Source organism: Tachysurus vachellii, chromosome 22 (assembly GCF_030014155.1).
Source record: "Tachysurus vachellii isolate PV-2020 chromosome 22, HZAU_Pvac_v1, whole genome shotgun sequence".
Taxonomy (NCBI): domain Eukaryota; kingdom Metazoa; phylum Chordata; class Actinopteri; order Siluriformes; family Bagridae; genus Tachysurus; species Tachysurus vachellii.
This window is the reverse complement of record NC_083481.1, coordinates 5,231,272-5,259,171: the sequence shown is the minus strand read 5'-3', so window position 1 is coordinate 5,259,171 and position 27,900 is coordinate 5,231,272. Positions and strand designations below refer to the sequence as shown.

Sequence of the window (27,900 nt, the reverse complement as noted above, 5' to 3'; positions counted from 1 at the left end):
TCACTCTCAGGCTCACACACTCATACTCACTCACTCTCAGCCCCACACACTCACACTCACTCACTCTCAGCCCCACACACTCACTCACACAATGACCAAAGTATTTCATAAAAATCTTAGCTTTATTAAAACATTTCCTACATTAGAGTACTATAAAACAGTACAAAGTTCATATATAATGTAGAATTCACTTCTATAACTCTAAAAAAAAAAACTGTACAAAAAAATAAACATTTCTGCAAATTGACAATTCTGAAACTTGTCAATGATTTCCTGTTCCCTTTGTCAGCAATTAATTAATCAATAAAAGCTGATTAATGTGTGTCTTGGCAAGTGAAAGCAATGAAATATCATGTATGCAATTAATTCTTAGTAAAAGTGTTTTTTTTTTTAAAAAAGAAAACACATGAAGACAAATACAAAACTGACCGAAAGTAATTAAAACATCTAGAAGCCAATGATAAAAGTTAACATCAGTCAATAAATAAAACAGCCCTTTTTTATGTTTGCCAAGTCCCACATTCATAATAACATGCTCCCGGTGCTGTAACCTCCATCTGATGGTGTGGTAAAGAGAAGGTTTTTATTTGATGGTTCTGATAAAACCCCAGTTTTATGTACTATCTAATGCTTTGTACTAACACTAGCGTAAAGGCTGGATTCAAGAGTTCACAGCTGCTTTGGTTAGGCGGTGGTCCCTTTCTCGGCGTACTGTACATTTGTCCAGGACAACATCTCCTGATAGCTTCACAAAGGAAACCACAGGCTTCATGTCTACATGATACATGCAAGAAATAAGGCTTGTTGTCAACTTGAGTCATGTGATACAGAAGGCAGTAAAGTGGCAATGCAAAGCCAGAGAGAGGCCACTACGGAGAGGCTGATGCTAGGAGTCCTTCAATTGGCTCCACAATGTGATGAAGCTCTGCCTTGCAGATGGTGGGTGTGGTGCAATGGAGCGAGCTAATAGCAGGTGGTTCCTCATCACCTGTAAACACAAAGAGTCAAAGATAAACAAGGTGTAGTTTCTGCTTAATTATTGTGTATACAGGGTTGACATTTCAAATTAAAATTGGGGAAAGTGAATAAGGCCTGATATCAGGATTCATCATGTGGCTTAAACAAAACAGGAAAAGTATTAAAAAATGATGGTTTACAGGAAGTAATTTTCAGCGTTTTCACACTCGCATTTAACTGGGATTCATTAAAATGTAACTAACTGACCAGCATTCTCTATTAGAAAACTAGCTAGAGTTTTTTAAAAATGATATAAAAAAATAACAAAAAAGGCTGAATAATCCACTCTGCTCCACCGCGCTCTAAGGATTTGTACCTATGACATGAAATTGAAAGGACTGAGCCTAAAAGAGCATCAGTGCAACTCTTAATATGACTGGACATATAAACAAAACACTGCTGCTACCGACGAGACTCTGCACTTCACCACACGTATGAGGAGAAACAACAATAAAAGGTCGATGTGATTTCTTCCGCTGCTTCTTTTCACCAGTCATTTCCATCTGTGCACCAAAATAATAATAAAGTCTAATCAGCATTAATTTTCCCCCATTTCCCCGTTACTTCGACATGTACCACCTTCCTAAAAAATGTACTCCTTTATGCCAACAGTAATCCTAATGACAGTGGATAATGCACCCTGCTACAGCGCAAAAATAGTTCAGGAATGGTTTGAGAATCATGAAATGAGGCCTTCAAATTCCTCATATCTCAATCCGATCAAATATCTCTGGCATGTGCTTTACACACGAGACCTACACAATGCTATGCAGGTGGTTTTAATGTTATGGCTGTTGGTGTATTGCTCCATTTTCTCTTGGAAGTGGATTAAGAGCCTTATTAAAAGTGTTTAACATATTAAATATGGTGCTAAACAGCACAAATGGGCTCAACTAAAGTTATCTACTTACGCATATAAACTATTAGAAAGGGTTTTTTGAGTTTAAATGGGTGGCCATGATGAAATATGACTCATAATGGCACATTTTATCATCTGAAATGCAGAGGATACATTTGGTTTCTCTCATAGTGTATCTGGAGAAAATGGAGGGTTAGGGATGGAGGCAAAAAAAAAAAAAAGTAATTAAAAATGGATAAAGAAAAAGGGAACTTAATTGATTCGGAAACATGTCCTTTGTGAAGAAATCACATTCACTGCACAGGGATGTGCAAAGAAAATATTCACACTGAGTACTACAGATGCACCTAAACAACAGTCCATTTGTAAGGAGCGCAGTTTTACCTAGTCCAGAGGAAGACGACACACTTTCTGTCAAGGAGGACGAGTCCGCCAGGTCTGGTGAAAGTCCCTCCATCAGTGGAATTGACAGCTCTGAAGATGGCACAGAGGAATCGTAGATTCCAGAGTCTCTGGGCATTTCTGGTGGGCTCGCTGAGCCGTCTGTGTGGCACAAAGGCCTCGGTAACGCGCTTGCTTCCTGGCCTGATAATGACGACTGTGAAGAGCTTTCCCCAATTTCCTCCTGTGCTGAACTGGAGGCCATGCTAGAGAGCAAGAAAGTGCCTGGATTTGGCAATGTGGATGGGATGAGAACGTTCATGATGGGGAACTCGCACTCAGAGGGCCGCTTAAACACCACCTCGTTGAGTGCGAGCCCCGAGTCGGGCTTCTCGCGTTTGTGAGGAAGGGGACCAGAAACGGGAGGCATGAGCTGTCGCTCAAACCAGTCGGGTTCATGGGAGATGTGCTGGTGCATGTTACAGATGGCTACGTAAAGAGAGCGACCCGCTTTGCTGCGGAAATAGTTGCGCTTGCTGACGGCGGGGGCGCCAAGCTGACGCGAGTGCAGCCGGGCCAACAGCTCTGGCAGCTGGTCCATCAGCTTGAAACGAGGTGCCAGAGCCAGTGAGGTGGGCACGTCACTTTCACGGGAGTAGTCAAAATAGATGGCCATGAAGCGCGAGAGGTCAGCTGAGCCCTGCTGAGCCTCCCGCAGCTTCTCGCTGATCATTGCAGCAGCTACAACAAAGAGGTCACTGCTGCTCAGATCTGGTATAACCACCTCTTTGTTCTTCCCCTTGGCTGTTGCCTTGCCTTTACGATGCCTTTTCTCTACAAAGTATTTAAAGCCTTTGGAGCAGATGGTGATGAGGAAGTGAGCCTCGTCGATGTGCCGGCTCAACCATGACATCTGACCTTCCTTACAGATTTCCAAATGCTCCCAAAGGTCCAGAGAAACCTAGATGCAAAACAAGAATACACTCGTTAGGGATGGGATTAGCTAGATTAGCGCTTACTTTTGAAAGAAAACATTTTCTATTTAAACCAGCAATATCAAGTTCATGCTTCTAATTAACTTAAAAATTTACTTTTTCATAATAATGCATCACTGTTGGTGATTTAGCTTTATAAAGATTTTTAGGTCATCAAGGTGTCTAGAATATTTATAAAGAATTCATTTTACCTCTTGCAGTCTACAGTTAGGTCAAATGACAATTTATGGCCTCTATGTACTAATGACTACATACCATATCTGTGTCCTGTAGCTATTGTGATCTTATATAAGATCTCATTAGATCTTATATAGTAAACAAGAGGTTCAATGGAACATCAAAAAGTTTAGGAAATAAATATTTAAAAAAAAAATTCAAACATTAAACTGATTTCTTTATAAGGGAGATTTAATAAGCAGTCTGAATCTGAAAGCTTTTAAATAACACCACAAAAGTCACATCAGTGGTTACTCATTATAAGCAAAAAAAAACACACAAAAAAAACCTGTCTAATAAAAGGCACTATTCAGTCTCTTTCATATCATTAGCCAGCAGGTGGCAATCTGTATCTATTTCTAGATCACCAACTCCCTGATGCCTCAAGTTCATAACTGAGCTTGGGGCACAAAATTTCCAGCATGACTGTGGTGACCCCCAACTGTGTTCCTTGGTAACCATTAATTTATTTGTTCTGAACAAAAAGCAAACCGAAGCTCACCGCACAGCCGCAGAAATCCTGCAGGAAAAAGGCAAAGCTCTGGACAACAGCGAGATGTTTGGGGCAGTCTTTTGTGGAGTAGCAGATGAAGACTTTGGGCCGAGGCCAGCGTCTCTCTGTGCTCAAGGCCGTTGTGTGAGAAGACGACTCGGAGCTCTCTTCGTCCAGGTGGGAGTAGATGTTCTCTATGGAGAGATTTGAGATGAAAGACTTCAGTAGATTCCAGTAAATTTATTATTACCAGATGAAGTAATTTCACTCTGAAAACAAGGCCTAACAAATGCTGCATGCACGGTAATATATATATTTATCTCTCGGGGAACTGCATGGTCAGGTCTACATCACTGAAACATAACCACTAGGCAGCTAGGATCTTAACCGTAACAGCACAGAAGGTGTTAATTATTTCATGTCATTACTTTCCATTTCCAGATTCCTTGCACGCAAAACAGCCTTACAAGGAGTTTCCTTTTGTCTGTCATGCTCGACGCAACAGTAGACTGGTGCGACTACAAATGCTTAGATTTCTCAAGACATTAATCCTCATCTGTGCCGAGAGATTACAAAGCTCAGATTACAGTCGCTGGACAAAAGTGAGCTCTGTATGTAATAAGATCCTGACTAATGAGGGTGTAGAAAGGTGGGGGTCACGCACCTTGCTGTTTCTTGCGGCACATGACGGTAAAGAGAGTGGCAAAGGCAGACATAATGACCAGAGGCACGGTGATGGCCATGGCACGGATGGGTCCTGCCCACGGAGAATGCACTGAAACCGAAGCGAACAAAGAATTAAGCATAGGCAAACAAGAACTACGTTGCTTATTTTTGACCTTTAGTATTACATCTTTATCAAAATAAACAACGCTGTAATCAGTAACACTGTAACAAGCTCTGAAACCTGTGCGGAATTTAACAACGCACTTCCATACTAAATCCACACTGTAGGGACTAAAGGCTTATTTATATTTGCTGATGTCTGGGTTATACACGATAAATAATAAACAGCACTGTGAGCCTCACTCAATTACCATCCATTTGTTTTGCTACCAGTTTTGAGTAGGAAAGGAACACGTAATAGGTTGGTGGGGACAAAAATGTATTGGAGATGGCAAAAGTCCAGGTATACAGTGGAAACAGTCTCTTGGGTAATTGGCCAACAAGGTGCTACCCCTTACCTTGGCTCACATGATACTGAGTCTGTCTCCTGGTGTTGTTGCTTTCATCGCGGAGCTATATCGTAAACAAAAGATGACGCTGAGTAAATCTGATCAAGTCCAAATTCATCGCAATTTCACGTTCTGGTGTAACGTGAATATTATGTTACCTCCATCACATACGTTCCTGGTGTAACATCTTGCAGTATGCAGGTTGTTTTAGGGCCATTCAGCTCCTGAAACGATAATGATAACGCAGGCGATTTAAACTTCACGGCCATCTTAATCATGTAAAAAGATGACCCATGTTTATATAAAATATACGTTATGCCATTTAAATCACAGATGTTTCCAGGAATTTGCACAGAGGATGAAACAAATCCACTCAGACCATTTAAAGGATTAAGTGCAATGAAGAAGACTGGAATCACCTCATATTTCAACCTATTATTGGGGTTACAATGCACGGTACGTTAAAGCAGACACGAGTTATAGCGGTCTAGACATCCGAAAAAGTGAAAAATGAGTCTGCTTTTTACATTATTCCGAAAGGGAGAAAGTGTGAAGGCAGTGCTTAAAGAAAGGGGGAACACAAACTGGAACATGCTCACAAACAAACAACGTATGACTCAAAACAAAATGACAGGAATGTGAAAGCTAGTCACACCATCGAGTAATAAACGCCTGCGATTTATTTAGGTGAAAAGGCACGGCTTTCCCCAAAGAAACAATCCTGCAGCTGAAGATTTGCAGGGGGTTCCTAACTCCCTCTTTAAAATAAATATGCATCAAGGGAGTAAAACCTGGCCAAAAAATGTCGGCCGAAAGTTAAAGAAAAGTTCGTTTCCAGTTCCCATCGAACTCTGAGTAACAAAGTGGCGATGGGAAAGCACTCAAGTTTTTTAGTTCTGCTAAGAGTGCACGTCTCCCCCAGGGCAGGAGGAGTTGGAATGATCCACTGAGGTACACGCCTGTTAGCCAACTTGCCCGACACGTCTATATATTATTCCTCCATCTGTGAAAAACATTACATGCTGCTGAATGCATTAATCCAGAACATCTCACTCCTACGTACTCTCGAATGCTGCGTCCTCCTCTTGCAGCGGATGCAAGCGGATGCGAGTGCGATGTGAATCAGACACATTCTGTCTGACGCTCCGCTATGCCAAGGTTAAGTATGTCACTTAAACTAAGGAGAAGATTTGATGATAAAGGTCACAAATTGATCAGAAGTACCAAAAAATTAAGCATCAATCATCAATTTTTTCCCTAATGTCTATACTTTACAAATCAAATCATAGGTTTTGATACCAAATACACACTTCTAATATAAACAAATGTACTACCGAATATACACCTCACAAAGATCTTTGAGATTAAAGGTTCTACAGAGAACCGCACAACAGCGAGGTTCCCTTTTAGACGAGATTAAAAGCAAAAGCATTCATCATCTAAAATCCTTAAGAAAACTATTATTAAATTATCAAAGTATAGATGCTACATGTAAACAGAAAACTGCATCATCTACTACTGCATCTTCACCAACAACAACTACATCTACACCAACAATAACAACATCTACATCTACTACAATAACAACTACATCTACTATACCTACAATTACTAAAACAAATACTACACCTACATCTACAACAATAACAACAACAACCACATCTACTACTACTACATCTACTACACCTACAATTACTAAAACAAATACTACACCTACATCTACAACAACCACATCTACTACTACAACAACTACATCTACAATAACAACAACTACATCTACTACACCTACAATTACTAAAACAAATACTACACCTACATCTACAACAACCACATCTACTACTACAACAACTACATCTACAATAACATCAACAACAACTACACCTACTACACCGACAACTACAACTATATCAACAACAACTACAACTACTAAAACAAATACAATCTACAACAATAACAACAACAACAACAACAACTACATCTACAACACCACCAAAAAGAACTACATCTACAACATCTACTACAACAACAACAACTACATCTACTACACCTACAATTACTAAAACAAATACTACACCTACATCAACCACATCTACAATAACATCAACAACTACACCTACAACATCTACTACACCAACAACAACTACATTTACTACACCAACAACTACACCAACAACTACATCTACAATAACATCAACACCAACAACTACAACACCAACAACTACACCTACTTCAACAACACCACCAAAAACAACTACATCTACAGCAACAACTACATCTACTATTACCACCACAACAACTACACCTACATCTACAACAATAACAACAATTACATCATCTACAATAACAACAACAACTACTACTACAACAACAACTACAGCATCTATAACAATTACAACTACTAATTCAACTACATATACCACTACAACTACTACAACTACATAATCTACAACTACAACAACTACGTCCAGTCGTTCTTCACACCTTCATGGCACGGTGGACTGGTGCCATGGAAATCTGCTGAAAAAATTAAACTGGGAAATTTTTTCAAAGGTTCTTGCGATATGAAAGTTGTTTTATTTAAGAATCCTAATTAGAATCAAGAGGTCCCAAAAATCTTTGGACACTTTGAAACCTTGAGGGTAGTTTTCCTAGTCAGAAGTCTTAATTTAAGCATGCATGTTGGAAAGAAAAAGGCGTTTAGTTTATTCTTTTCCTGAATTTTGCTGGATTTTGTTTATGCCCAGACAACCTATCCGACCTATATTATCTCTGCTGATAATCAGTCTAAAAGTTTGCAAAACCGGCAATAGAAAAATCTGGCCAATCCTGTAGCACACACCCATGTTAGCTAGTTTGTTCTAAACTTCCTGTTTTGTTCTACCTTCGTGAATTAGCACAGTAGTTAATAAATTCATTCAATGCCATTAGGATGATCTAGCAGGATTGTTATGTTGTATTTAGCAGGTGACATTGTGCTATTCGCTGCATGTGACTTGTCATTGTGACTAGGATTGCGTGTGTGTGTGTGTGTTTTGTTACGACACCGCCCAGAACAATCCGGATATTAAGAATACAGCGGAAATCCACTGAGCTCACAATAAATGCGAATGACACAAAGCTTTGGTTCGGTTAATCCGAGGTGAATCGTGCTAACCGGTTTGCAGCGTTTGAGCTTGAAGTGGCTCTCCTGTCGAAGCTTGTAGTACAGGTAATAGGTGTTGAAGCCAAACGTAGGAGGAGCGTGATCGAAAACGACATGCAGGTTGGAGCCGAGCTGGGAGACGTTCAGCATCTTGGGCTTCCAGACTGTCGAATAAAAGAAGGGAAAAAAATCAATCATTCATAATCTTATTTTGTACTAGAAAGACTGAAAGACATGAATCCACCTGAGCCTTCTGCACAGGTCACGACGCTCGATGTATTATACAACGCAGCAGTTCACAAGCCTGAGTTACTCACATGGTTTGCAGACGAGGTTGTCCGGTCCAAGAAGCACTTCGCAACCTGTGAAAACAAAACCAAAAAAAAAAATTTATGACTGCCTCCTAAAATTCTTAACTGTCAGAGATCTAACAAAAGCACGGTTTAAAGGTTTGAAGGACTGTGATATATATGGAGCATTATGAGTGAAGACAAAAAACAGGGAAAAATAAAAAAGCATAACTCACTGTTCGTGTGCAGGAAGGAAGGAGGGAAGAAGCTGTCGTTCATGAAAGTGGGAAATGGAACTATCCTGACCATGTAGTCCATCTCGAAGGCCAAGCCGACGAACGGCTGTGAGCTCAGCTTCTGTTGAAGAAATTCCAACAGGCATCGATTATAGCCGACTAGTTAAAAAAAATACAGATATCCGTATGCATCGTTTTCACATTTTAAAAGGAAACTTGTAATGTGTGATACAGTGGGTTAAGTACTATTTTTATACCACTGAATCGGTGCTGAATTCTCAATTCTGATTGGTCAGGTGGCGTTAATTCATCTTCTATTACCTATCGATATCTATTATTTCACCTTAATAATAAACAGACAGTAATATGATTCAATATGAATAAAGAATAATAGCTGATAGGTAAGTATAAAGTATGTATTTTGTAAGTAGCTGAAAATATATTAATATTTATGAAATAAATATATTCCAGGGCCGGTGCATTATAAATGCAAAGTTACGTGGCAAAAAAATAAAAATGAATAAAAATAATAGCTGCCAGAACATAAACAATAACAAATAAAATTTGTTATATCATAAGCAACAAAACTAAAAACAAAAACTTCATCATAAAATAAAAGCCATATTCACATCAATCATTATAAACTCTTCAATATTTTGTCTATTTTTTCCTTGTACAGCTACATTTATTTTATAACTTATTCCACTTTACAATACTTTACTATTAAATACCCTATTTTATTAATTTAGTGTTATAACATGGACAAGTCAAGGAATAATCCATGTCAGGATGTAGAATCATCAATGTGGCTTCATGCTGAGACACGTCACATTGTTGATTATTTTCCTACTACACTGTGACCGTTAGTTGTTCCTTACTTAAAACACGAGTCACACAAACACTAAGGCACTGGTTATAATTTGATTATATGGATTACAAACACCTCTCATTTTTGCTTACAACATTCTTGAAGGAGAAATTGAGCTGCCGCGGGTCCTTCAGGATCATGTGCTGGCACTGTTTCCCCTCCGGATTCTTGTCCTCCAGGTAAACCCGAAAACCCTTTATATGCTCAATACCTGCATGGATAAACACAATGGTCACAACAACGATCCTAAAACACCGGTCACTTCGAACCGGCATTCAGAAACCATTCCCTCTGATTTGTTACATGCAGTGGATTGTGCCCTGTATTTACTGAAATGGACACGGTGACATGGATCGCTTTCTTTTTCTTGTTTCTTAGTGACAAAATATCATTTAAAAAAATAAAAGTAACAGATTTCTGTGCAGAACATGTGTCTGTGTATCCTTCAGTTTGTTCACTTTGGTCATTCACCACAATAAAAAGACGCTGGTGCTGACCCAAATGCTGAGCAGTAAAGGTGCATGCTATAGAATTAATTACTCTTCGTTACCATGTGACAGTCGATCGTTTTGAGGAAACAGAAAACGCGTTCATTGTTTTGTGCAAAATAAAGCCGTTAAACAGAAAGAACTGAAATGAAAAAAAATACTGTGTGTGTGTGTGTGTGTGTGATCCTTCAGATCGTGTCACTGATTGCAAGTCGAGCGTGGGTGGAATCTGTATCGGACAATCTTTCAAAAGTATGGCTTGTAATCACGAGGCTTGATGACAACCATCAGCCAGTAATTGAATGCGACAAGTCTTCCTGCTAATCTAAACTCAACCCTGGAAAAACTCTGAAAAAAAAGGGGGTCAGAGCATGAAATCTGCAAGTCCTTTTATACAACTCCCTCCTTTTCTTCTTTTATTAGCACCCCTGGAGAGGGAGAGGAGGCCTTTAACATGCACAGAGGACAAATGTGCGTGCCAAGGGAGCATTCTCATGCCCTTCAACGTGTGCCAGCCTTCCTCCCTTTTAATTACATTTCTGCCTTATCAGTTGCAGGGGGAAGAGAAGAGAAGAAAAGCGAAGAGAAAGAGTTGGAGGGTGGGTGAGTGGCGAGCGGAGGGGAGAGGGGCACACATTCCATGTGGTTCCGATTACCTCGGTAGGGAGCGGAGCTGAAAGAGATTGCTCTTCAAGGCGGCGTGTAACTCCACACCTCTACCGGCTCACAGATACCTCCATCACTCTGCCTCAAAAAGCCACCGGAGGTGAAAGACAAAAACAAACAAAACAAAAAAAAGCTGTCCAACCAGTTAGGACTTTTAGTCTCTTGACGAGTTTATATGTCTTTGCCAAGAGCGTCATCAATGTTATATAAAGCTCATCCAAAGAAAAAGAAAAAAAACAGAGGATACTCTTTAACTACTTTTTATCTTTATGTTTCTTAAATACATACTCGCGCCATATCGACTCCTGATCCAGTCCAAAGGATTAGCCTGAAGCAAACAACAGGGCACATTGTGCTGCCGCCCAGGGAAAGGGTTCACATTACCAAGTTCAATAGTGCCTCGACAGACGGAAGCCAGGGACACCCCAGTGCTCCCTCCCCTCATCCTCTAAAAACACACACGCATTCCTCCCAAAAAAAAAAAAAAAAATCACAAGGCTCCTATGTGCGGATCTCTTCTCCTGCTTGGCCAGATTTGTGCGACTGTCAGGCCTGAAGCTTGGCAGGGGGAGAAAACCTGCACCTTTGATCAGGACAGGCCTAGCACTTTCTTTGAAGACGAGGCCTCACTTTCAGAGTGGCTCTCCTGTCCAGTCTCCTATTTCTCCATCGATGCCAGTCAGTCAGAGAGAGAGAGAAATGACCCCTATGGGCAGTCAGGCACGTCGGACACACTTTAAAATGCTCGTGTTTGGTTATGGGTTTAGAAATCGGAGTGGGATCTCACCATCATCCGGAACCTTTAAGTATTTGGAGGCACCAAACACTGATGTTGATGTAACAAACAGGTTGATGTAAAATCTGTTTCACAGGCACAGAAGTCTAAGTGTATACATACAAGCCATAGTAAGCTTTCACTTGATATCAGTATGAACGAAGATAAAATCAAATGTAAAAATCCTACTCTTCTAAAATAAAGTCTGCTTCTTATAAAAAACTTGTCACATGCAGCTCTACATACATCAGAGTTCAGCAAAGCAAAAAGTAAAACAAAGTAAAAAAAAAAAAATCAAATGTTTAACTAAAAAGTTTACACCCTGATGTTTTCTGCGTCAGAAGAAATATACTCCTTGACAAAAAAAGTAAATAAATAAGAAAAATAAGGAAAAAAGAAAAACCAAAAACAATTCAAAACTTTTTTTCCTACTGTTCTTGATTCAGTTCATCTTTTTGCAGTCATGATAGTTACACAAATCCTCAGAGATAAGATTATAACCAGAATTACTTTGCGTGTGTAATTTGCATGTAAAAGCATTGGGGGGAAAAAAAAAAAGGGGGCTAACCGAGGGGACTTGGCATCCAGTGGACTACCACAGCAGCCTGGTTATCACAGGACAAATGAGTGAAGCTGATATTATTCACTTCATGGATGGCGTGTTTCCCCCACGGGTTCCAGTTCAGAGAGCAGTCTAGAGAGAAAAACAAAAAAGGATGAGAAAATTGGGTTCTTTTTCTTTTCTTTTTTTTTTAACTGAAAGAACATTGGTGAGATTCTTTGGCAAGCTCAAGGATGCAGCCATGCAAGTCAACACAACCCCCCTCTACAACGACACCCCCCACCCCACCCCCCTCATGTCCATCCGCCAAACCTCTTCCTTTTTCAAACCCCTATTTTGTTAGGACTGTGCTATCGGGGCTGAAGATCAGCAGGTAGAGGAAGAGAGAGGAGCAGTCGTTTGTGTCGCTCACACCCCACGGCTCCCTGTCTGAGTTGCTGCCATTGTGATGTTAATGAGGGTCGGCTTTTAGGCCGTGACCGTTCCTGTCCATGGTCGCGGACAATGGGAGCTGAGTGAGAAGCAGGATTAGCTACAGGCAAGAAATGTGACTTTTTGGCACATTTTGTAGTTCGGGAAGCAAAGTTAGAGCTGGGGGAAGGGATGAGACGACTATCACAAGCAGAGCACAGGAAATTGATGCGATATTTTTGCCCCAACCATCGAATCATCTGTATTTTTAAATCTGTGGCAACTTACTGTCATTTCGATAGGTGACGAGTTTGCGTCCGCTTTCGTCTGAACTGGACTGGATTACCTAGAGGGAGAGAAAGAAAGAAAGAGAGAGAGAGAGAGATTGAGAGAGAGAGAGAGAGATTGAGAGAGAGAGCGAGATTGAGAGAGAGAGAGCGAGAGAGAGCGAGAGAGAGAGAGAGAGAGAGAGAGAGAGAGATTGAGAGAGACAGGTATGACATTTGGAAATAGCTTACTTTCACACCCACCTATGACATGTAAACTACACCGAGGGCACAGAACACATTCCTCCAAGACTCAACAAAAACCTCGAGCAGTTTGAGTGGTGACAGCAACACTAAACTATCCTACAATTACAAGGCTTCTGGCTCGCACAAACTGAACGCTCTCAGTGCCAACTCTGGAAAAACAAGCCTGGAGTTGTGAGAAGAGATGCATGAGACACGCACCCTCTCACGAAGGTTCGGCCCTCGCTCTGGTTCCTGAAGCAGAATATTATCGTTCAAGTAAAAACAAACGAGCTTGCGTGACAGGAGCTACAAATGAGAACGAGACAAGAGGAAGCTATAGGCTGCGTGTCAGATCGAGACTGATGGTAAAAAGAAAAGAAAATAAACAATCCTTTGCAGACACACAGGGCAACAATGACTGAGGCTTCTTGATGAAATAAGACACTCAAGCGGTGCAGGCCTCTGAATTTTAGTGTGGCCTTGTTTGAAAGACCTTATCGTCATTATCTGGCTGCCTGATTAGAGGAAGTTGTCCTACATGACAGGAAGGAATATACTTATCCCCCTCAAGAGAGCAGTCATCTGACAAAGCTTGGGAAACTGATCTGTTCAGTTACACCTGAAGTCTGGAATAAAGGAAAGCATTCAGTCTTATCGTTGCACTACCGGCTATAAACAAAAATAAGCTAATCTAAAATGGATTGCATGCACGTTTCTACTTAATTACAGTCATTTATTTCTCAGCACAAATTCTCTAATAGGGCCAGATGTTTCAAATGTGTGCTTTTGGCATCGCACCATAAACCTGTTGTTTGGACCCCCATCCAATCCCCCTTCCCTCGTCTGAATCTTCTATTCCCTCAGCAGTCGCCTCATCTCTCCCAGCCTCTTAAATCAAGCCTGTTTTTTCTCCCATGTGCCCTGCGAGAAACCCTTCCATCACATGTTAGACACAAAATCAACAACATGGCTGCCAATTTTGGTTTGATCAGTGGACCCACACAGCATCAAGGATGCAACTGGTAATAAATTTATTTCGCTGCCGCTTTAGGAAAAGGTCAAGCTCTTTAGTGAAATATTCAGAGACAAAACAGCTTTTCAGCAATAGTTTGTGCACAATCAAGAAATTATCCTACGCTTTTTAGAATCTCCAGAAGTGAAGAGAAAGCTCAGTACTTTCCTGTTACTAGCAATGAACCAGTTACACTTTTTCCCCCCCGATACAATTTCAGTGCTCTAAATGTTACCCGATACTGATTCACTACTGATCTCATCAGAGCAACCAGCAATCTCTCTGCAAGCTTAAGGGCAAGTCAGGTCCTGTGCTTGTGCACAAGACGAGTTGTTAGTCAACATAATATGCACTCATACTCACGCCATAAAGTACTATCTTGTCTGTTTTGTCTAGAAATCAAACGTGATCTGATAAAAATCCAGCATCTAATACAGATACCTGGTTTACCTGGTTCGTACCTCAAGGAACGAACATGGCTCGTGCATCCAAGTTCCGTACGTTTTAAATTCATTCAAAATCTGAATCTTGTGCTTTATTTGTTTGGAGGTTTTTGCAAGATCACCATTGCAAATACAAACAGAGCAATAAAATAAATAAATAAATAAATAAAAAATCACCACCATATTGCGCTGCCCTCATCTGGTCCACATGTTAGTTACGATATTAGCTGGCATAAGAACATCAAATTGAAACAATGTGCATTTAAATTATGTCCGAAGGCCTAGAGGATGTTTTAGTAACTATTACTTAACAGTGCATTTGCTTACTTCCGAAAGATAACACGATGAACTGCACACCCAGTTTCATTCCTTTCCCCAGGCTTAGATCCTGACCAGATGGCAGCTAAGCTCAAGTACTCAGATAACGATGTTATTACTGAGACCACCATGATTGACGTAGAAAAAGCTCTGGCTGTAGTTTGACTTAGTAGATCATTTCTGTCCACCACTCTAGACTAAACAGTCATTCTCATAGTGGACACTGTCCCTGAGAACAAGGTCTAATTGACCAAAGCTGCTTGCACCTCTAGGTCATGAAAACATTTACAGCCCTGGTGAAGATGGGAACAGTGCACTAATTCCTCATTCAGCATCCAAAACGAAAGGGAAAGAGTGCACACATAGGGTGTTATAATAGTCCCAGGGTTTATTCCACACCATGAACGCAGCAGGGTCTTGTGGGTCACGTCGGACAGGCAGCTGCCACGGACGCCTAAGCACACCTGCAGCCAATCAGAGGGCCCGAGGCTGTTACCACAGCCTCACACCTCAGCAGGAAGAGGTGGAAAACACCTCCTAACAAGGTTGTCCCACTCCCTTACAACACCCTTTCAATGATTCCTCCCATTTATGGGCTTCCACAACAAGAAACAACCCCCATCCACCACCACCACCACCATTTTTTCTTCCCTTTGTTCCTGCAGACAGGGCTGGTCCTGCTGGGAAGAGAGAGGGCCTGAAGACCTTAGACGGCCCCTCTGATATCCTTGCCCTTCGGCACTCCTAATAGCCCCAGAAGTCATTTGGCATCCTAAAACTTCAAATGGACAGTATGGAGCTGGAGGAAGAAGGAAGGAGGGAATGGGGAGGGGGGGGGAGGTCAGGGCTGTAACATGGGTCCATAAAATTGCAGCATCCCATGTGGCAAACGACTAAAAATGTTGGCCGTGAGGTAAAAACAGAGGTCAGTCACCGGTCAAACAAGAGCTCTAACACTTTATAGGGGCTTATTAACAGACTGCAAGAGAAAGGAGACTGTGTTTGGAAATACTCAGCCTTTTGCTTAATGAGCTGGTTCATTAAAAGCCATATGAAAACATGAGAACATGCGATTAACATTAGCAACACTGCTTCGTAGGTAATTCTGGAGACACAAATTTAAACTAATACCACTGAAAGAAAAAACATCTCAAACACAGATTTTACCAGAGTGAAATTAAAAAGCAGGAGTATCATGAACACCCAATTCAGAAGGAAATGCTTTGTAAGATATGTAGGATAAGCAGTCGGGTTATTTCTTGGTGGCTGGTGGACGATTCCGATTGACGTTGTGCAGACTCACGAGACACGGACGTGTCTGAACAGCCACCAGGAGCAGGTGAGGATGATAGATGTGCACTTCCTGTACAACGACACCAAAGCTTCTTTCAACCAGGTGTTCCCTCTCCGAGTTCGAATAATAACAGTAATTATAACTTTCAAGAAGACAAACTTCAGAGAACAGCAGCCGTCAATCTAGTCTCCGTTTCATTCTTCCCATTTCTTGGTCACACACCCTTTTAAGTTCTAGCTACAAAAGACAGATCTACTTCCTACCTCAGAGTCAACAAACAACAAGCAAACACTGAACGTTTACTGGCGTCCTTATCTCAATGTGCTCCAACAGGGGATGGCTTGCAAGAGCTTGTTTCCTACCCCAACCTACCAATCCCCCCCTCCCCATACTTGTCTTTTGGCATCCAACCTCACACATGAAGTTAATTTAACAACAACACAGCCAGCACTTTTACAAGTGGAGATGGTTCTCTTTAAATTCCCCATTAGCAGCAAGCCATATGGAGACAACTCCAAATACAAAGCCCCCCAAAAAAGGAAGTATTTGTTTGATCCTCCGGCTCCCAATCCCTTCCACACCCCCATGAACTTCTTCCACCTTTTTTCTGAAAAGAAAGAAATAGAGTGGGGGGGCATTGGAGGTGGGTGTTAAATGTGCCTCAAAAGTCCCTCTTACGTTTTTTTCAGGAGAGAAACACATATGTGATCATATCACATTTACGGAATAAAAGACAGGCCTCACAGTGATACTCTGGCGACACTGATTAATTAGGGCAAAATTACTGCTAGTTTAAAAGCGGTGTGTGTGTGTGTGTGTGTGTGTGTGTGTGTGTGTGTATGTTGAGGGGGGGGGGATAGAGACCAGGGGAAACTACTAATCTTGAAGCCCTGGGGAAAACGAGAGCTTGCTTAATTAGAAGGCAACATTTGTTGGACTTGTGTGTAAAGTTCAAACCTAACCCCACCTACTCCCCTATGCTCTTTTTAAAGGATCCTGGCTTACGAGTGGGTTAATACCTGTTTAAAATAAAAGGAAGTGGATTCACTCCATATGCCTCACAGATGATGCACCGGCTAAAGTACATAAATAGATTGAAAACGAACGAAATATTCAGCCATTATGCCAGATATCATACACACGCATCATTGACTGACCTGGAATTACTCATAAATGATTCTAAGGAGGATTCGCACAAGTTTTGTATTCATGAAAATGTAGTTACTAAAAGGTTTCAAACAAGACCTAATGAGAATAAATTACGTATAAGGAACCTGCCATTTTATTTATCTATTACGCCGTTCAGTTGGAATAATTTATTTCTTAAAACTGCACACACAAATTTAGAGAAAACTCGAATTCATCATTCCCTGAGAAATTATTAAACCCTTACAGAACTGAGAAGTAAGCTGGGAAATTGGGTTTAGCGATGCAGAGCAGGGACTCGTAAGTCATTAATCCAACCTACGAGTGCAGCAGGAAGCTCCTGCGGCCTAAAAAGAGGTTAAAGGTGGATGCTGGAGCTCTCCATCAGATGCTTTGTGGTGTATGCTTTCATAATATTCCTCTTCAGATCTTCCTGATCAGATGATGTTAAGCTGCTCCCGCTGGGCTTGTTCATCTGCTCTAAGAAAACAAACACGATCCACAAAACCACTTATCACTGTTTGTCTAACAAATTGGCTGAAGTTTGAGAGCAACGATGGAGCGAAAGTTCCGATTTGACCGATTTAAGCAAGAATGATAAACAGACTAAACAAATCCGGGTTCAAAACATCACAAAAAATAAATTGAGGATGAAAATCTGTGTTTATTTAGCAGAGAATATGACAAAGCTCAGTGTCAGTAACAGAGAGGAAAAGGAGGTGTGGCTTGGCTTCTAAGATGTTGAGCTTCCTCTGGGAAACTCCTAAACAGCTTCACCATCTGCCTCAGTGAGAATTCCCCTTTGCCAGCACCCATTATGAAGTATACCTTCAAAGTACTCCCACTTGTCTAAATCTACAGAGGGTTTGTGAAGGAATAGTCGGGGGAAAAAGACAGACATTAGTCACAGAGGTGATCTCTGAGATGAAAAAAAAAAAAGGAACGACTGATTTTGATCCGGGGCACGGTGGCTTAGTGGTTAGCACGTTCGCCTCACACCTCCAGGGTTGGGGGTTCGATTCCCGCCTCCGCCTTGTGTGTGTGGAGTTTGCATGTTCTCCCCGTGCCTCGGGGGTTTCCTCCGGGTACTCCGGTTTCCTCCCCCGGTCCAAAGACATGCATGGTAGGTTGATTGGCATCTCTTGAAAATTGTCCGTAGTGTGTGAGTGAATGAGTGTGTGTGTGTGTGCCCTGCGATGGGTTGGCACTCCGTCCAGGGTGTATCCTGCCTTGATTCCCGATGACGCCTGAGATAGGCACAGGCTCCCCGTGACCCGAGAATAGTTCGGATAAGTGGTAGAAAATGAGTGAGTGAGAGTGATTTTGATCCGTTTGCATTTAAAACAAAATGCCGACAACATAATTCAACGGCATTTGTCTGTGCTGGATAAGCAGGGATTTTTTCCCCCCACAGTTAGGGAATTCACCACGATTCCCAACCACTGATAAACATCAAAATGTTCTGACAATGCAAATCAAGTCCCATACTCCTTCCTCTGAGATACACAAACCGTACAGAAAGTTTCCACTGCCCACCCTGAGATTCCCACCCACACTCATGTGTCCGGCAGGTCCGAGTGGGACGGCTACAAGCACCTTTATACGCTGTGGCTCAACAGATTTGACCACAACTTTGCTCTGACCAGCTCGACATGCTGTTCTCATTATCCCAAACATGTGCGTCTCATTTGACGTTCCCCAAAAAAAAAAAAGAAGTCATTTTCTGGGACAATCGCTTTTGTGTCTTCTATCTGAGCCTCGCTAATGCTAATTAATCAGCGCTAATTCATGTTTCCTTTGTGCGAGGTCATGCTATCAAATCAGGACTGCTGGCACGCTTGACTGAGCGGGAGTTGTTTTGTGTGCCTGAAGGGGACTTGGGAGAATTACATTAATAATAGAGGAACAGGATGTCAAGGAAGAGGTTGATGCACTTTTTAGCGAGTAAAAAAAAAAAAAAAAAGGAAAAGTGCCGCTTCAGCATCATAAAAGTTTATTTTGCAATTATTCCATGAATAGTCCATCTGAGGAAGATCTGCCAAAGTAAATATTCTGATCGAATAGAGAGAGGAACAAATCCGAGTGTCATACAAAACCTCTATTGTTTCATTAAAAAGATGTTTAATACATCCTCTCCACTCAGGCTGTAGTTTATTGCATGCAAATTCTTGCATCCGTGCATGACACTCGTATGCAATTTGCTGAGTTGCATTTCCTGTTCATGCCACATGGCTGTAGGTGATCATATGGCACCAATGAGGCAAGCATCAGTTGTCCAGATCTCTGCAATTATACTCGACTCAGGACGAGTGTCTGACTCGATGGCAATTTCGGACATTCGTGATGGTTTCAAGAACCCCGTGGCCATGCTGATGAAAAGGAGCCGTGTTGACGTTGGCTGCTGGTGTGTATCGGTGATGAGGTTCAAACGGTAGTCTGAAATTAGAACTAATCACATTCAGGGTTTTTACACATAAGAAGAACATGTTAAATGTTCAGTAAACCTACACAGTACAGAAAGGGGGGAAAAAAAAAACTTACCGTTAAAATAAACCATATTACATTCGAGTCGAGGTGTGATATTCCTGGCTTTTATATTTTAAAAGGAATAATTAACAGATTTGGCATGACGCTAGCATGTCTTTAAAAAATAAATAAATAAAAACACCCTTTGGCAGTTTTTTTAAAGAAAAAAAGCTTTGCAAATCTCTTGGAATGAAAGGATGAGAGGTCAAAGAGGTTACGCTTGATGAGGGGCTTTGCGTGGCAGTCGATCAATGCTGCAGGGTAGTCTGGCTTGAAGTCTCCTTGCTCTGTTTTGCTTAATGCCTTTCCTGTTTTACTCCAATCAGCATTTGTCACAGCCAGGCCTCTTTCGAAACGCAACCATATGCTATGACATTAGTGTTTAAGAACTCACTGGCACATTCTCATGCACAGTCTAGGTGTCTTTAGAAACACACACACACACACACAAAAGGGCATGCCGAGTTCGTTTCATCAGGGAACGAATAACTCAAGAAGTAAAGAATGCTTTAAGAGGACTCCAGAGAAACATTGATGAGCACGTGAATGTCAAAACTTATGTCTTTAACAGGCAGGGAAGTTCCTCAACGGGAAACGAACGGACCTGATTGCTTTTCCAGCTCTGTCCGTTCCGGATGGACGTCGCCCCATGGCAGTGATACATGACCAAGTCCTAACCTGAGGGATTGTAGGAAAAACTTGTATCCCACCAAACATCCTCCAGATTTCACAGATCCCTGCTTACTTAATTCTGGCCTCTGAACCCTGGGAATCATCCTAAATGGATTTAGGAGGCTCTCAAGGATGACCTCACCGTCGTGCCACACACGTGTGAAGTCTGATCTCTATTGCTACTGTGCTTTAAAACACAGGTTTCTAAACTCTGGACTATCCTCCATCGTTCCTGCTCCAAAAACACCTCATTCAGTCAAGAAACTATTTAAACAGAGATGGGGAAAAAAAATGAATGAGAATGAGAATACCCGTGCTTTATACTATGTTAAATGTTTAGAGTTATTTACCTGCATGTTGAAATGGTCAAAATATCAACTAGGTTGGAATAAGTTTGAATTTAATCCCAGCCATTGTTCATTTGTTTTCTTGTTTGCTTTACTTTATCTGCATAATTGTATCCCGCTTTCTATGTTGACTGAAATAAACCTTATGAGAAGTGTAAACACTGCTCTGCTCCAAACAGGTCCAGACTTGTCCGCAGCAAAAGGAAGGACATGACAGGAACTAAACCTCAAAGCTTCCTCAAAGGCTTTCATTGGGATTTCACTGAACCTGGATTAATTGTTCCAAGCAAGAGAGAAAGAAAAAAAACTTGAATGGAGGATTATTATGAATGGAAACTGATGTGGATTCACCAGACTGAGCAGGATGGAGAGACATCGTGATTCAGAGGTAGGCAGACCTGCCCGATGACATTATAGAACAATAAATGTCTTCATAGGAAGGATAAGGGCTTGTGGGCTTTGGAGTCTTGTATTTCATGCTATGGGAACGCACTACTGCCCAAGGCTTTCCAGAACCCCTCGACCGTGAAAAACATAGACCTGCTCTGCTTCTCTAATGGAAAACACTGGGAACCCGAATGCAAAATGAAATTTTTAAGCACATGTATCATGAATCTGCAGAAGTACCAAATCAGGCCAGGGCCTTAGCCTTGATGAAGGCTGCTACAGGTTTAGCTTTAACGCTCTTAAAAAAAAAAAATAAAAAAAAAAAAAAAAAGGCCAGAATATGGGGTAAGACACACAAGCACTTAACAGCAAGTCCAAGGCCCAAAGATGGGATAAATTACCAAAGTGGTCAGAGAATGCAGTTTCAAACCCCCCCCCTTCTCGCACAGAGGCATTATGGTTGTGCCTAGCCTGCAGTCGAATCCTGAGCTTTGAAGTATACCGTTCTACTTCATTCTCCAAAGCAGACGCTCGCAATCTCAAATCATTGCCTGAAACCTAGGCAGGAAGTTCTTCCGCATCAGATCCTTGATTAGGCTAGAGGAAAGAACAGCTAATTGATTGTAATGACTTCAATCCGCATGCCAAAGGAAAAGCTCTGGAAGAGTATAACCAGTCCGTATCGGCTTACGATCCCAGGGGCCTGCCCTTTCCTGCAGATCTCTGACGGCAAGGAGCACAGAATCTGGGAATAAGATCCGCTTTACAAACATCTTGCTTGCTTCAAGAGGATTACGCTAATGTAATTAGACCTTTCATTCACCCACTTTAATAAATGACCGCTGGGGCCGCATGGTTTTAAAAGGGAAACAAAGTCATCAATAATTCATTTTGTTAATACTGACCACTTTTAGGGGGAAAAGAAAAAAAAATCTTAACTCTTGTTTAACTTATAATCGTGCATCCTAAGAAAAGTAGCATCTATCAGAGAAGGTTCTAACCTGTTTAAGTAATATATGCAACAAACCCCCCAAAGAACCCTTAAGGAACACCTTAACAGTCAATAATGCTTTCCAGACATAATTTTAGCCCCCCTGTGAGCCAACATTTTCTTCTCAGGCAATCAGGAACAGTAAATTCCTGGTACAGGTGGTTCTGGGAGCTGGGAGAGTGTGAAAAATGTGCACCAGCTGAGGTTTTAGAACTTAAAATAATAACAATATTGCTCTCAGGATTACAACAAGCCTCTGACCAAAAATCGACATCTAAAAGGTGAGCAGAGTTGCTAGACTTTAATTCACTTTCGACATACCTCCGATTACAGGCTACATCACTCCATTCATGTCGAACAGCAGGATACTTGGCTTGTCAAAGCCCAGCGCTACAGCTGAAAGCCCCAGGACCCCCACGTTAAAAAAAAAGCCTTGTTACGCACTGAGCTGATTCAGGACCAGCCAACCAGGGATTTTCCCACCACAGCACAAGGCATGGCCTCCAAAGTTGCGTGTTGCTTGGATGGTTTTCAATGCTGCCCAAAAGATGGTGTAGAATTAAACTTAGCCCTCCATACACACACCCCTTCTCCCAAACACACACTCTCCTCCGTCCACACCCCTGAACGCTATGAACCGCTCCTCCTGTTCCACTATTCATCAGTCAGATGTTAGGAGAACAAGAGAAGAAAACATGCAGGTTCTTTTGAGATAGGAGTGAGAAGAAAAAAAAAAAAAACATAGGCAAAAGGAAGAAGGTGTCCCACAGGTGCACTCATGCCAGAGCTTGCTGAGGATTCAAAGGCCCGTAGTAATAAAAGGCTGTGTGTCTAAGGACAATGCAAAACATTTTCCTTTGTGCCGTTTTTGTTGCACTGACACGGAATGACGACTTGTGACTCGAGGCCTCTAACGCCTAGAAACCTTATATATTATTAACATTAAGAACTACCAGTCTGGCGACTTATGATTATATATCATTTGTAGAAAAGTACTGGCTTTACTTTCTATAAGCCATTAATCTTTGTTCAGACATATTTCACTTCTAGAGATGAAAAAAGGATCTGTGCTGAAGACACCATGAAAAAATGAGTAATGCTGGACAAATTCAAAGTTGATGCATAGCGGTAATCAGCGGTAATGAAAGCCAGAGCTGACTTCCTTGTCCGTAAAAAAAAGGAACTTTTTTGTTCTAAAACAAGCGCAAAGAGCAAAAAAAGGTCAGTGTGGTACATTTGATTAGCAGCAGTATCTGTCATCGCTACACAAGGCTTTCCTCCTGAGAGCGTGAGTAAATGCTGCATGGACTGGATAGCATGCGGAATATGATCCAGTGCAAAATTGTATCCGTTTCAATGCCAGAAAATCCAAATTAACCAAGATACTACAGCAAAATAACATCATAATCCTACACTAGAACCCAAATACTCAAGCATATGCATAATTCTTTGTGTTCTGAGAGCATGCCTGGAAAAAATCGTCGGTCCATGTACAGCAAGAAAGCTGAAATCAGAATAGAGGCTGTTATCATTACAATCGTTACGTCAGTGTTTAAAGTGGTGTTGACTTGTATGTGGTTGTAAGCAGCTGGGGATGGGAGCAACAATGATTTCCCCCTCGCACTCCACAGACTTACACGAAACAGCTCATGTCTCCTTGTCCGCTAATCGGCGATATTTGCAATTTCTACAACCCAAAAACGACCTGGAAATCTGCTCAATATCCAGGCTGATGTTTTGGAGTGTTTGTCTGACATCACCATCACATACTGGAATGATTTTTTTTTCCCCCCACTGCAAAAACAACTGATTATACAGCTGTTAATATCTGCACAGTGATGAATTCTGACTTCATTCATTTAGCAGAGAAACCCAAACTCATTCTGAGAAAGGAAAAGCAAGAAAAGGAAATGAAGGGAAAGAAAAGTTTAGCTCATTCAAGACTTGGAAAAAAAATATATCTCCGGCTGTTGTATGTCTCTGGGAGTCTGAGTGAGAACCAAAGGAAGGATGCTATTGAAAGCCCTGGAAGTTCCGGAGGTTAGGCACTTTCATCCAAAGCCAGCCAGCCCCCGCTGGGGTTCGACATGAAGCCTTCAACCCCTCTCAGCAGGGGAAGAGCTTGGCCCGGAACGAGCACAGGCCAATTTAAATATCCACCTTTCTTTTCTTTCTTGTTGAGCTGCAAGTTGAGGCTTATCATTTCCCCTGAATAGCAGAGAGATATTACATTAAACAATAACCTTTTCATTTAAAACAAATATTTAGCTACCAAATCAAAGCCCTTGTTGTTTAGAATCTGCAAAAAAAAATAAAACTGCCACCTCATGAGCAAATACTGAACATCTCAACGCATTCTTTCTAAGCGAAAAAAGATCAGTCCCTTTTCAAAACACTACATCATCAGAAAAACTCAAGCAGACGAAGGATTTGATGCAGCCCAACATTTTGCCCGACAGCCTGCAAACCAAGTTTGTGGAAAACTCTTCATTTGGCAGCTCGACTACCTTTGAAGTGGCCGTGGAAAGAGACGGCTTGCGGTTCGAAGAAGGAAATGTGTGTTAATAGAGCAAACAGTTCCCTGACATCCTTTGGGAAATGGCTTCAAGGAACCGTAGTGGTCGGAAAACAATGCACACAAGAGTGGGCACTAAAAGTCAATAGCACTTCCGAAAGGTATTTACGGGCCAGTGAATCTTTAAGTAAACTGCCAGGCATGAAAAGCAAACAAACTGAGGACTACAGCTGTTAAAGCTGAAATTTAAAACTACTGAAAGGGAAAAAAAACAAACTTGCATGAATGTCTTGCAATCGATTTATAGTGCTGGTGTAACCTGTTATCAACCTGCTAGTTATCATCTCATTACTTATTTTCACATTTAACTCACACGCATGAATGCTCTTTAGTGTGAGACTAAAGGATCCATCCGAATCACACAACACTATTAGGGCATGAGCATAAAAATCAGCTTGGTACAATTCAAATGTGGAAATTAGCCAGATGGTTCAGTCTGAGAACAAAAGAGGAGGTCCTGAATGACTGCTTTATACATGTAAACACCAACAAATCAACACTGGAAATCACATCCGGTTTAAAATCGCCTACAAATCCTATATCGGTTTATTGGCTTGCATTCACACTTAATTTAGAATTGATACACACATTATATATATATATATATATATATATATATATATATATATATATATATATATATACACACACACACACACACACACACACACATATTACACATTATATATATGAATTTTATTTTTATACTTCAACAATATTAGAAAATGATTATTTATGCTATTATATTCAGTGGAGGGCTATAAATGCAACAAATATTTCTTTTCTCTTTTTTTTCGAATACAAACAATTCAAATTCGGTTTCAATTCGGATTAAAATATCCTGTTTGACAACAAATCCTGTGTTAAAACCTGCCGCGTCTCCAAAACAGACGCGTGTTTGTGACTCTCATATCTCTATAGAAAGTGAAGTTAAAACTTTTAACATCTGCTCTTTGTCTCTCACCTTGTATTCGCATTTCTCAGCGTTTCCTTTCCTCCCTCCGGTGGCTGCGGTTGCCGTGTGGTGCAAAAGTAAAACCAGAGACAGCGTGATTAGGCGCTGAAGCAGTGTGAGTCGCAGAGCCATGTCCCAGGAACGTCCATGAAGTCCAGCTGAAGTGCGAATGAACGCTGTCTCACTGCTGAAGCTCTTCATATCCCAGAAAACAGAATTCACTGCTCTGCAGATAGGGGGCGCTGTTGGACATGAACTCGATTCGATTCGATTCCATTTCAATTCAGTTTATTTGTATATCAGGGTCTCCTCAAAGTAGCTTTACATAAGTATAGAAACGGAATAAAAATGTAAAAAGTTTCAAATGAATTTACTGTATATCTCTAATATCTATCCCTAATGAGGAAACAGTGGAAAGGAAAAACCCCCTGAGATGATATGAGGAGGAAACGTTGAGAGGAACCAGACTCAGAAGCAAACCTCATCCTCGTTTGGGTGACACTGGACAGGAAATGACTTAAATGTAAATTATGTCGTTTCTACAACAGTTTGCAGTCGATTGTAATTAAATTCCTTCCCTCTGTGGTTGAATTTGCCATTTAATTCAGTACATGGCTTTTACACTATTTTCTGCTCTTCTGTACAGTAGTATGTTCAGTACAGTGAATATACTCCATTAGGACTCAATAAAGACTATATATATAAAGTATATTCTATTTTTTAATTCATATTTTCATGTATTTATTTTAATAAGGAGAAGTAGGCTGTGTTTTCATTTCACTGCAAGTAGTATACTGTATATAACTTTTAAAGCTTCACTCTTAAATCCTAAAATTTAGTGTGCAGTGTAATTACCTAAAAAAATACCTATCATGGGTGTAGATAAGGGGTGCCTAGGGGTGGCACGGAGAACCAGTGGTGCTGTGGCATGGAGAACCAGTGGGCACATGGTTGGTGAGTAAGCCGTCAGTCTTCTTCTTGTTTTTGTATCAATCAATAAAATATGGCCGTTATCAATAAAATGTTTTTTGCATATTTGGCCATAATCACAGATTAGCACTAGCTGTCCACCATTTTTTTTGCTTCATTTAGCAAAAAAAAAAAATCCAAATTTAAAATTCAAAAATCTCAGTTAAATACAATATACAAATACAATTTAGAGTGAAATTAAAAACTGGTCAATCCTTAGACCGTGCATATAAATAAAAAAAGAATGTGATATGAGTTATAATCAGATGATCTGTTATATAAGTGATGACTTATGCAGCCAATGATTCGTTCATCTGCTTGTGATGCCGACTGGTCCTTCAGACTGAAACATGACACACTTGAGTGCCACCCTTGCGTGAAGTATATCCACCCCTCTGGCCACCTTCATAAGACATCATCATCATCATCATCATCATTATTACTAGCAGTTACAATGTCAAATGCTCCAAAACAGAACGACATAAAAAGTCTTTCTATGACAGGTCAGTTTTAAAAATGATAAAATTGCAGATTACAGCGTCAGCATGTGAAAGTTTATAGGTGATATTTTATTCTATTGATTAATTGGATGCATAACATTAGATATCTTTCTTTAGTTCTTTACCAGCTTTACCAGACATTGTATTCTTAACACTACCATGTGTCACAGGATGTAGCCTAATTTTATTCTAACTAGGATTTTTTGTAGCTTGTTAAGCCACAAGCAAATGTTGCTTGTGCTTTTTATGTCTTCAGGGGGTCTTACTGAGGTCATACACAGACAGGGGGCACACCAACTTGTTGACTTGTATGGCTGTGAATTTCCATATGGCCCTACTTTAGATTGTTACTCCAATAAAGTCATTCATTCTAACCTGAAAACCCCACTGAGAAAGAGTTTTTACAGCTTCAGTACAGTTTGATCAAAGTAATTAAAGTATATAGATATTCGTCTCGTTTACTCTCAGACAAATGGGTCTGTAAAATCTTATTATACACCATTTATATTTCTTAAATCGCTCTTAAATGTGCACTACATGAACATTTCCAGATGAAAGGAACGGTACAAAAGAGGATACCTTGAGCAAACTACCTCAAGGACAATGATCTGTACATCTTAGTATGATTACTTTCTGATTATTTGCTTGAGCCATTGCTGCATTTTCATGCAACCATTTC

At 40.8% G+C, this 27,900-nt stretch overlaps 1 protein-coding gene across 1 annotated transcript; it reads right to left on the bottom strand.

Moving 5' to 3' along the window:
* Positions 1 to 237: 237 nt before the first annotated feature.
* Positions 238 to 25,967, bottom strand: il17rd (interleukin 17 receptor D). The gene is made up of 13 exons (XM_060858456.1): positions 25,762 to 25,967; positions 12,863 to 12,920; positions 12,170 to 12,295; positions 9,765 to 9,883; positions 8,805 to 8,925; positions 8,596 to 8,640; positions 8,291 to 8,442; positions 5,295 to 5,360; positions 5,146 to 5,200; positions 4,626 to 4,736; positions 3,971 to 4,155; positions 2,261 to 3,218; positions 238 to 988 (listed from the first exon to the last, which is right to left on the bottom strand). The coding sequence occupies exons 1-13, from the start codon at positions 25,951 to 25,953 to the stop codon at positions 870 to 872; spliced, it is 2,307 nt and encodes a 768-aa protein (XP_060714439.1). The 5' UTR covers positions 25,954 to 25,967; the 3' UTR covers positions 238 to 869.
* Positions 25,968 to 27,900: the final 1,933 nt, after the last annotated feature.